General features: G+C 42.7%; 1 protein-coding gene across 5 annotated transcripts in view; it reads right to left on the bottom strand.

Annotated features, from left to right (window-relative positions):
- Nucleotides 1–1,072: 1,072 nt before the first annotated feature.
- Nucleotides 1,073–11,487, bottom strand: part of Pik3c2g (phosphatidylinositol-4-phosphate 3-kinase, catalytic subunit type 2 gamma) — a 366,288-nt gene continuing 355,873 nt past the window's right edge. For all 5 annotated transcript variants that reach the window (XM_087655648.1, NM_053923.2, XM_087655647.1 and 2 more), the window contains one exon: nucleotides 1,073–2,557. In XM_087655648.1, coding sequence (XP_087511774.1) covers nucleotides 2,405–2,557 — 153 coding nt within the window. In that variant the 3' untranslated portion in view covers nucleotides 1,073–2,404. The remainder of the gene's footprint in view (nucleotides 2,558–11,487) is intronic.

Below are 11,487 nucleotides of genomic sequence, written 5' to 3'. Positions count from 1 at the left end.
GTGTGTGTGTGTGTGTGTGTGTGTGTGTGTGAGAGAGAGAGAGAGAGAGAGAGAGAGAGAGAGAGAGAGAGAGAGAGATACAGAATTTGAGGTCTTTATTAGATACTCCAGAGATGCTAAACAAGCAATTGGGTACTTACTGCTGGAATTTGGGAGGGGTTGTGCGGTGGAGATATAAAACTGGGGACCAGTAGCATCCAGATGACATTAAAGCTTCGAGAATGTGTGAGAACATTACCAGGGATGAAGGGAGCTCTTAGTAGGGAGCCTGGGTCACTGCAGCACGAGGGTGGGGCAGAGTCAGGAGGCTCTTGAACTGGAGAACAAGAACAATGGGGCAAGGCTATAAAAGGAAAACATGGAGGAGGATGTGTCTGGAAGAGTGTATGTAGATGACAGAATTCCTGAATACATAGGAACTGATGGAGAGATCAAACGGGAGAGGGAAAGACAGTTGGGTTTGGTTAGCTACACGGAGGGAGAACTTTGGAAGACAGAAACTGTTGAAGGTGGAGACAAGAATTTGAAAAGTCTTGTTGTGAAGAGGAACAAACTGTTCAGTGCACAGCTGGGACCAATTTGGAAGAAGCACGGGCCACTCTTCTCTGCTAAGGAGATGAACCACAGAGGCTGCTGGAGTGGCAGGTCCAGCAGCAGCGGAAGACCGGTGATGTCTCCTTTGAAAGAATCGAAGCAGGACACAGAGTTGCCAGGGAGAACGTGGGTCAGGAGAAAAGAAGCCGAGGAGGTTTCAGCAGGAGAGACAGCGTGTCAGCGTCATCATAAGCCAAGATGGGGACACTGTAAGGATATGGTGTGTCACTATTGACTATAAGGTCAGAGAGGGAACAGTGTAAGAATGAACAGAACAGTTGCTCACAATGCTAACGGCTTTCTGGGATGGAGTTATCATACATTTTGGTGAGACCCTGATGGCTCCTTTAAGTCACCGATGTAGTTTTCAGTGACTAAATGAATGGCTTTCATGCATTTAAATGACCAAACGAAACAATCTGGATTCCTTTTTTTAACACAAAGCAAATCAGGATTAGAGAAACAAAACCACGACAACTTATATGGCAGATGTTTTATTTTTGAAACCTCCAGTTTGATTATCTTGGAGGCATCCTCTGGGTTTGCCTGTTACACAGGTGACAAACTGTGAGATCATCTATCTGGTCCGTGCGAGCACAAGGTGTTGGTTCAAGTGCAGTGAGAGTATTTAACACGCAAAGAGGCGTTTTAAATGGTGAACTTAAAAGTTGGATATTTTGGGTTTGGAGATTAATAAGATTTAAGGTGTGAACATGACAGAGGCTGGAAGACACAATGACACTGGATTGATCAATATCAAATTCTAAGAACTGAACTTAAAAATTACAGACAAGATCCAATGACCTGGAACCTTAGCGGTCGGGAAACAGAGGCAGGAGGACCACTGTGATTTGGGGCCCACCTGGTCAACATAGCAAGCTCTAGGTCAGCTGGGATATATAGTTTGATGCCCATCTTAAAAATAAAACTCCCCACAGGAATACAGGAGTTTTAGAGAAGAACAGTTGTTGATGGGTGTGGGGACAACTAAAAAAGAGAGAAGCTACAATAACGAAAGCACTATATACATGCATGAAATTCTTAAAGAAAAAAAATCTATGCAATAGAAAAATCTTAGGGATTTTTTTTTGATAGAAAAATTATAGCACATGGTTGGAGATCATCAATTCTCTCAATAAATTCAATCATGACTAGATATGTGGTTTGTACACATATTTAACTTTTGAAATATATTGCAAATATTCTTAACCCTTACATGAGCTTCTCCTAGCTTTAGAAAACACCCTAAAAGTATAATTTTGACCTCAACAAGCAATTAAGGCAAGACATGAACTTAGTTTGATTCAAAAATGCATATTAAATGAATCATTCTTTCATGACTTTGCATATGGGATTTTCCATGATGAATATTCCAAGGAGAAAATATGATAAGAAAATAAGGAGAAGGTAGAGAAGAAAGAGCTACAAAAGACTGATTTTGATCTGCTTCTTCTGTGACCACTCTAAGCCTGTGGTTCTCAACCCATGAGTCATGACCCTTTGGGATTGTCCAATGACCCTTTTATCACAGGGGTCGAATAGTAGGTATCCTGTAGATCAGATATTTACATTGCAATTCATAACCGTGTCAAAATTACAGTTGTGAAATAGCAACTAAAATAATTTTGTGGTTTGGGTCACTACAATCACCAGGAATTGTATTAAAGGGTCGCAGTGTTAGGGACGCTGAGTGAGAACCACTGCTCCAAGCCATCTTCCGCAAGAAAGATGCCTTGTGTATGCTATAGGGGAAATGGAAGCTGAAAACACACAAGTACTTAATCAATAATGCATACATTCATGGCATTGGTCAGATGATACTGTTCCCTAATGGGTACCACTTTTCTTCATTGAGGGGAACACTGCAGAGCTGAATGTTAACCGCTCCCACAAATACAGTTTTGCTCTTCACAATGAGCATTAAAACATGTCCCTGAAGTCCTGAGACGTCATCATATACCACCTGAAAATGGAGAGAGAAGGATCATGTAAATCGGATATGCCTGAATGCATCTTTCTTTTCAATACTGAGTTTAATTTTTAACATGATACTAACAGCTTATACCTTTGAGGGGAAAAGTTTGCATCAACATATTTCATTGCCAGTGTTGCTCTACCGAACAGTGTCCAAGACTCTGCCTCCAACCACCCTTGAGCCTACCGACTGTCACAGGAGCTTGGGTACCACATCCTTGTGTTGCAGGCCCACAGACAGTGTCAGGCCAGGGTTGTTTAGCCAGGGAAAGTAACATTTCCTTGTGTAGCAGATGGAATCAGTATGTGATCACTTCTTTTACTTAAAACTGTGTGACTTTTAACCATGAAAATGTGTTCATTCAATTAAACATATAGTACAAACAAATCAGAAGAGGGAGGGAAACAAAATCTGGCTTTCCATCACTGGGAGATAACCACAGCTAACATTTTGATGTTCTTTGGTCTTATATGTGTGATTGCTTATTTCTTTTTTTGTATGGGTTGTTCATGCAATTTAATTTCCCCCCATTGAGGTCTATTCAACTTTGGCTTCTAATATTCAGGGCATTAGAGTCGTGGCAATGCCAGGCCTGTTGGGGGTGAGAGACATTGGCAGTGGGGGATGGCTGAAGATGTTAGTTATGAGATGTGAAAGGAAGGGAGACATCCATGGAAAGCTGATGTGGTTGCCAAGGAAACGTGTTAGAACACATTTAGAAGCCGGAGTTTCACACGGGGATACATACTTGCTATTTACAGCCACGTTACAAGGGAAAATGAAGGGCTCTCAGTATATGCAAAATAGGAGGCAGCTGGAAAGGAAAGTCCTCAGACAGCTGAGTGTGGCCTCCTTCGTGAGTAAGGATGGGGTTTTTGAGCAGTTGCCCACTGGATCTATTTTTCCACCCTCTGATGCCATCACTGAGGACTGGGTTGAAGCCCCTGAAGGGAACTCATTGCCGAGCGTGTATGCCTATGAGTACTTCCCCAGCACTGAATAAAATGCAAATTATCAATGACATTTGGTTCTCTGCTGCACACAAAAATTTACTTAGCAAGTAAAAGAACTAGCTCAATCAAGGGACATGGTCTGCAATGCCGTCTAGTCTACTCCATCCAGCCACTTCCTCCTGCTCCACAAAGAAAATTACTGTTGATTTTCTAGGATTGACTATTTAAAGTATCCCAAGCCAGGAATGGGGTTCAGGGGTAATAAAGACTTTTAGAGAATGCGTCAAGCACCCCCAAATTCACTAACCATAACTCATGTTCTCTCACGGTGGCTGGATGCTCAGTGCTACCCAGAAATCCACCCAGGACCTCAGGGTAAGCTCCCTTTTATTCCCTCCATGGTGGCCATCTTTAGCTTCCTGCCTTCTCCTCTCCTTTCCTTCCTATAACATTTCCCACAGTGAATTCCTTGCCTGTCCCACAGAGAAGATAGATGACAGAGCTTTCAAAATGATACAAGAAAGGAGAAAGTGGCACAGATACAAAATGCGGCCCCTGGAAAGGTCTGGCTCAAGAACTCTGTGAATTGTACAATCAATTCCAAAATGAAGAGTTTCATCAAAATACAGCAATAACTTAAATTCACATCCACATGAATCTGTCTTCATCTGCGAGCCTTTGTATGTTGCGAATAATAACACTGACCTATAGCATAGTGAAAAAGAATTAACAAGAGAATAAGGCAAGCTTTATGCCAGATATTCAACACTCATAAATCAAATATCCATCAAATACACAAATAGGGGGATTCTTTTCTCTGTGTATGCTTGGCTGAGGAATATTCTTCCTGACAAAAGCGATTCCCTCAAGCACTCGGAAAGTAGAAAGTCTCAGGAAGTGACTAAGTTACTTGGCAGATTTTAACCTGTTCTTTAACAATGCAAATTATCTTCTTAAAGTGACCAAAGTTATAATATTGGTGGTATATAGCTCTTAATTGTTCTGTGCACTATAGTGATTTTTTTTTAAACTCTTACCATGTAACGAGTAGTTGTTGGGTCATGCTGGAGAAGAACCTACGTGGGTGTATTCTTTGTGATGTTCCCATCAAGTGACATAATATGCCTTCATATAAATAGAATAAGGAATATTTCTCTTAAGTTTTATAGTGTATTCATACATTTTTGCCAATAGGCATGAGGCAAATCTTCAGTCAACCTGACAAATCTATTGTGGGCTTGGAATTGGCACCTCAAACAGAAAGCCTTGAGTGTAATGAGTACCTATTAACTCATATACCAGCATTCACTGGACATTATTTGACACAAGGGGCTAATAAATATGGCGAAAGTCCATTTTCATGATTGCAGAGGGAGAGTAATAAACAGGAGATCAGTGACTGTGTCGGTGGGAGGAATATCAAGGGGGCAGGGAAAGGCAGCTCAGCACACAGGAGAACAGAGAATTGGACGGAGAGACATTGTCCTGGGGTGGACTTGGGCTTTGGGATCAGTTAGTGCTGAGCTTGAATAACTTGTGTGCCCTCTGGGTCTAGATACTATGTATATAGATCAGCATTTGTCATTTAATGAAAAATGTATCCTGAAACATTGTTATTTGGTGACCTCTGTCCTCTTGTGGAGATGGCTACAATGTTGCAGGTGTCAGAATGTTAGGGAAGCACTGTCTTACACCGAATCAGTCCTCTGAAAGCTTGTAGTACATGACCGAGCAAGCTTTATCATCTTGTGAACATCAGAAGAGTTCAGGCTTGGGAGACAGCAATAAAGGACAAGATTCTGAGTTTGATTCCATGTGAAAAAAGCTAGGAGTAGTGGTGCATGCAAATCTTTAATGCCAAGATGTGGAAGCAGGAGGCAGAGGCAGAGGCAGGAGGAAGAGGCAGAGACAAGAGGCGGAGGTGGAGGCAGGAGACTGAAGGGTCTCTGTAAATCTGAGGCTAGCCTATAGTGTGAGAACTGGTCTCAAACAAAACAAAACAAAATGATAACATCAGCTAGTGAACATACCAAACCAACACACCTGATGATGACCTTTGATTTCCAATATACACACATACAGATCTGTATGCACATAAGCAAATCAGTACACACACACACACAGAGACAGACAGACAGACAGACAGACAGACACACACACACACACACACACACACACACACACACACACACACACAGAATTGATGAGCAAGTGTCTCCAGCTTGCTGACTGGACCTAGAGCACAGTCCTTATATCGTCATCACCCATGAGGAACTCTGCAAGAGGACTTTAGGCAGGTAAGGCATGTATCATGCGTGACCTGTCCTTTCTGGTGATTCCTTTAGAATTTTCCTGGTTAATATCCAAGAACAGGACAGTGAGGGAACACGTGGACTACAGCGATGTAATTCTGTTACAAGGTAGAACTTCTTCCTTCGTTATGAACCCTTTAACGGTTTGAACCCGATGTTGGAGGTAGCTGAGCACAGAGAACAGTGGTGTGTGAGGGCTGAAAATCGCAGCTGTCTCTCAAAGGATGCCCTGAACATTCTGCTCCTGACCCAGGTGCACCATGGGATTTCTGTATGCCAGAGGAATTCTGAGAGACTGCTGGCAAACCCTGCTGAGATGCACACTGGGAAATGTCAAACAGACAAGCTAGGCCCTGGACCAAAGCTTTGGCAGTTGAAGGGTAGGGTCTCTGCCACTGGACAGAGTCCCTGAACCACCCCTCCCTCAGAGGAACCTGTGACTAAAAAGGGGAAGAATTATTTTAGCAAAAATTTTGGTAAGACATTGATATGCAACATCTTATGCCCTTTCTATGTCTCAGAGATTTATACAAAGACAGGAAATAGGTCTCTCTCACCTCACCGTATGCTGCAAGGCCTCGGCAGTTTGAGGAATCCCATTATAGTGTGAGGCTGCTGCAGTGAGCTCCAGAGGAAGTAGAAGAACAGAGCTATTTAATACCTGTGGATGCCACGTGATAAGCCTCTGAGCTCTTTAATAAGCACCAGGTCTCCTATTAGGGTGCCCTGAAAGACTCACAGAAACAAAGCAGGATCTTACTGCAGAAATAGGATCCTATCTCACTGTTGAGGGAAGAGAAAATGAGTCAGATCTAAAGTCAAGGGTATGTTTTGTGCATCTTTATTGAGGTTTGATCTGATGCTTTGCATTGTAATGCTAAGTGCAGGCCCCCAAGACCTGGTCGCCCCAGAGACGAGAGCATCTGCATGTAGACTCAAAGACACTATGCGATCCTGACCCCAAGTTATTTCTGATTGGTGAATAAAGATGCTGACATTTAATACCTGGATGGAAGAAACGTAGGTGGAATTTAGCATTTCAGGACCTCTGGCATCAAAGAACCACGAGGGGGCAAGAAGGTGAAGGGAGGAGGATGCTGCCATGGGTCAGGTGAGTCAGAAATGATGGCCATGTGAGTTGGCTAATTGGACTTAAGAGCATTGGATTTCTCAGACAGAGCATGAGAAATCATATGATGTGATTATTGGCATGGAAATAGTCATAACAGCCAGAGGATCGATATCTGCCCCGCTCTTGTGCTGATTAAGGGTTATTATAAATGTAAAGCTTGTATGTGTCTTTTATCTGGGAACAAATGGTTAAAGGTGGGGTAGAAACTCTGGGTTGGGGTTGAATTTTTAGACAACAAAATGGGGCCTAACGTGGGACACGATTTTCTTGAAGTTAGGCCCTGGTTCTGCCGCCCAGCCCCATGCTCCCAGAAATAAGACTCAGACTCAAATTATATTTACAGATACCTTGGCCATATAACTAGGCTGTACTCTGACTGGATCATAACTAAAGATAGCCTATTGATTTTCACCTACATTCTGCCCTGTGGCTAGTTACCTGTGCTCCGGTCCCGAGCTTCGGTCTCTTCACCTCTTTTTTGGGCTTTTCTCCCTGCCTCCTTGACTTCCAGAATTCTTTCCCCTGTCCATGTCCCACCTCTATTAAGTCAAAGCCATAGGCCATAGGCTTTTTAATTGACAGGTGAGGCATCCATACAATACACATGGTGATCTCTCTACAAGCTTTTATAGGCATTGCTGTAATGATAAACAGAGAACATGATAGGAGAAAACTCAGAATTTTGTGCCTGATTTCTGTCTCATGGTTCTCTGATTTCAACTGCCCTCCACCCCGCGCCCCCCCTCCATCCTACTCCCACCCCACCCCCCCGCATCTTCGGTCAATCTCAGTCTACTCTCTGATGCTCACGTTCCTGCTTTGGATCCCATGCATGCTGGGATTGTGCAAGTATGGGCTTTGTTATTTGTTGGTCTTTTAAAATGTGTACAAAACACGAAGGGTGTGTCTGCGCTTCAAGAAGGCTTTCGCTGAGAAGGAACTGTCACGGTTTTGAATTACTCGGTTGTGGATTTAGGAAGACCTAGGATTATTTGAAAGCTGTAAGAAAATTTATGTCCATACCAAGAGTTGTAAAGTAAGCTTCATGCACATCTACTTTCTGCTGATTTTATAATCCATTAATTTTTTGGTGAATTAACTTTCAACTTATTAAAACAATACTGATTGCTAGTGACATTTATTAAGTGTTTCCTTATATTATGATCACTTAATTGCATGTAGGGACTGAAACCTGCTTCCTCCCTCCCTCCCTCCCTTCCTTTGTTCCTTCCTTCCTCCCTTCCTTCCTTCCTTCCTTCCTTCCTTCCTTCCTTCCTTCCTATCTTTCTTTTTTTCCTTTCTATTGCAACAGCTATAGATTCTCTCTCTGTCTCTCTGTCTTTCTCTTTGTTATTTATGTGACATCCAGAAGACCAACTCAGGTATTGTTCCATTGGCATCATCTACCCAATCAATTTAAAAACCTTCTTGCATGTGTGTGAGTATCTAAATGGATTTATGCATCACATGTCTACGTTATTCACGGAAGACAAAGACAGCATCATATCCCTTGCAGCTGGAGTTTCAGACGATCTCGAGCTGCCGTGTAGGTGTGAGGACACAAACCTGGGTCCTCTGCAAGAGCAGCCAGTGCTCTTGACGACCGAGCCATCTCATTGGCCCATCTCTTATCTTTTGATACAGCATCTCTACAAAGTTTCTTGATAGTGAGGAATGGCTTTGTATGCAAGGAAAGAAACGGGTTTCATATTGTTGGATGTGTATCTCTAGCCATGAATGAGCATTGTAACAAGTAAGAAGACATCAAAATAGCTCTACTAATTTAGAGAATCCTTTACAGGCATGCCTGTATACATATTAATGATTTATATACACTTTATCCCCCCCCCCACACACAGTATCACTTATAAAACTACATGAAATATTTAGAGATAGCTTTTAGAAGTCACTAAGTGTTAAAGATATCTGGAGAAAGGCAACATTTCCCTTATTGTCAGGAAATCTACTCTAGGTCTAAAGGTTACAAAGATGCATAAAGCAGGATGTGCCAGGACTCACTCACTGGCCACAGCAGCAGAGAAGGGCAGAGTGAGAAGTGGGTCTGAAGAGTCATCAGAACCATATGCAGCGACTTAGGGGAATAAATAAGACGCTGCAGTGCCTAAAAAGGATTGATGGTGAACCTTGGTCTCAAACTTGACAGGATTCAGAATCACCATGGTAACGAATATCTAACATGCTTGTGAAGGAGCTTAGGTTTCTTATGGTGAGAAGATGCTCCTAAATGTGGGCAACACCATGGACATCTGTTGTCCCACCTGCCCTACCATGGTGGACTGGCACCCTCAAACTTTGAGCCAAAACAAACCCTGTCTTGAGTTGCTCTTTCTAGGTATTTTGTCATAGCCATGAGAAAAAGTAGCTGAGACAAAAGGCAATTTCAATTATTATGAAGTATGCAATTCCGTTTATGTAACATTAAAAATGGTAAATTTATAGGGGTAGAGATCCTGTACTACACAAAGGCAGACAGTTTTGGCTACAGTGGGGTTATTCTTGTAAACCTTCGGCCGGTTCTGTTTTGTACCTTGAGTGGGGATCAAGCAGATGACACAAATGTTCAGAGCTAAATATCCATACAAGGGGGTCCTTGGGGTTGGTAAAGTCAGAATGAGCTACTTGGATCAGACCTATGTCAGCTTCCTAGTGTTGGTAATAAGGAGTCAGCTAACTGAAAGCTATGTTAGCTCTTACACTGGGGGAAGACATTAAGAGCCATTGGAATCTGTATTAGTTTTCCTAGCTGTACATGTTTCTAAAAAAGAAAATATTCAGTGGTATTCATCCAAGAGAGAACAGAGAAAAATTACTGGATTAAAATTTAAGGGATGCGAATGCCACATTTAAAATTGTAGGTTAACAGTTGGCAGTGAGGACCCTTCAAATAATTTAAATGGATTAATAATAAATATGTCTGAATGACACCCTAGGTAGAAATGTAAAAGATTTAATAAAACTATTTCACAGGGATGGTCCTGATGACACAGGCATACAATCCCAGCACTTGGGAGGCAGAGGCAGATCTCTATGACTTCAAATCTAGCCTGGTCTACATAGTCAATCCCAGGTCAGCTGAGGTTGCATAGAGAAACCCTGTCTCAAACCATACAAAACATAAATATTCTATAGGACTTGGATAATAGCTTTGTAATGGCTAAAGAGATGGGGACCTCAGAAAGATTTATACCAAAAAAAAAGAAGGCTGGATATAGGAGTCTGGTGGTGTTCTAGTAAAATGGCAGCTTCGTTGTTGGACAAGTGACTGCGGGAGCAGGGCATGACATTAGAGGTGCGTTTGGAATTTGCACAAAATTAAACCAGTTAACACTCCAGCACTGATAAGAAAGGGGCTCAGGTGGCACTGTCCCTCTAGCTGAGAGAGGACATTCACAGACGATGGCTTCCGGGAGAAGGAGAGTCACTTCCCTTTGGGGTTGTAACCACTGTAGTGGGTAGACATACACCCGGTACATGCAGACCGCACTAGACACACTGAGCGATAAAACGTACATGTCTGAAACCGCCAACACACACACACACTAATCTTCCATCCTCCTCAAAGAAGAAGGCATCGTTTGAGATGGCAAAGACGCAAGTCTGTCTTCCGGGTGTCCAGAAGAAGTTTAAACGGCATGCTCCAGCCATGAGGAAGAGGGGTCAATGGTCAAAACCTTGAGTGCTATCAGGTGTGGTGTGCACCCCTATAATCCTGGCACTTGAGGTAGAGGTGGGAGGATCAGAGGTCATCCCTAGCTACAAACATGAGTTCCAGACCAGCCTGGGTTACATGAGTAGCTGGGCCTTGGGGGAATCAATACAGATGTTAGCGTACACTGAGATGGGACAGAAAATCTGCCCGTACACAGAGTCTGTCCTCACCCTTCATTACCCAGTGAAGCAGAGCTCCGAGCATACCCCAGCCCAAGGATGTCAAAGAAATAAAACACTTGGGGGTTTAAGTGTAGCCTGAGAGCTTCACCTTGGGGGTGTTTCATCCTGGGCACTTCTCTGCAGCTCTGCCCTAATTCCTCAAGAAACACAGGGACTCGGGGCTGGAGAGATGGCTCAGTGGTTAAGAGCATTGACTGTTCTTCCAGAGGTTCTGAGTTCAATTCCCAGCAACCACAGAGTGGCTCAAAACCATCTGTGATGGGGATCCGATGCCCTCTTCTGGTGTGTCTGAAGATAGCTACAATGTACTCATATGCATAAAATAAATAAATCTTAAAAAACAAAACACACACAAAAAAAAAAAACCCCACAGGGATTCTCCATGATTCTTAGGTAGTACAGACAAAAGAAGGAACTTAGGAGTTGCTACTCACACAGTTTTAAGGCTTTTTTGTTATTGTTATTGTTATTGTTGGTTTTTTGTTTGCTTTTTGTATTTTGTTTTCATTTTTTTGTTTTTGTTTTTGTTTTTGTTTTTGTTTGGGTTTTTGGACATAGACTCTTTGGCTAGGGAGGGGTGCTTTTTGAAGGGGAAGCAGGCCAGGGTGG

This window comes from Rattus norvegicus, chromosome 4, assembly GCF_021556685.1.
Source record: "Rattus norvegicus strain SHRSP/BbbUtx chromosome 4, alternate assembly SHRSP_T2T, whole genome shotgun sequence".
NCBI classification, from domain to species: Eukaryota; Metazoa; Chordata; class Mammalia; order Rodentia; family Muridae; genus Rattus; species Rattus norvegicus.
This window is presented reverse-complemented; position numbering and strand designations above follow the sequence as displayed.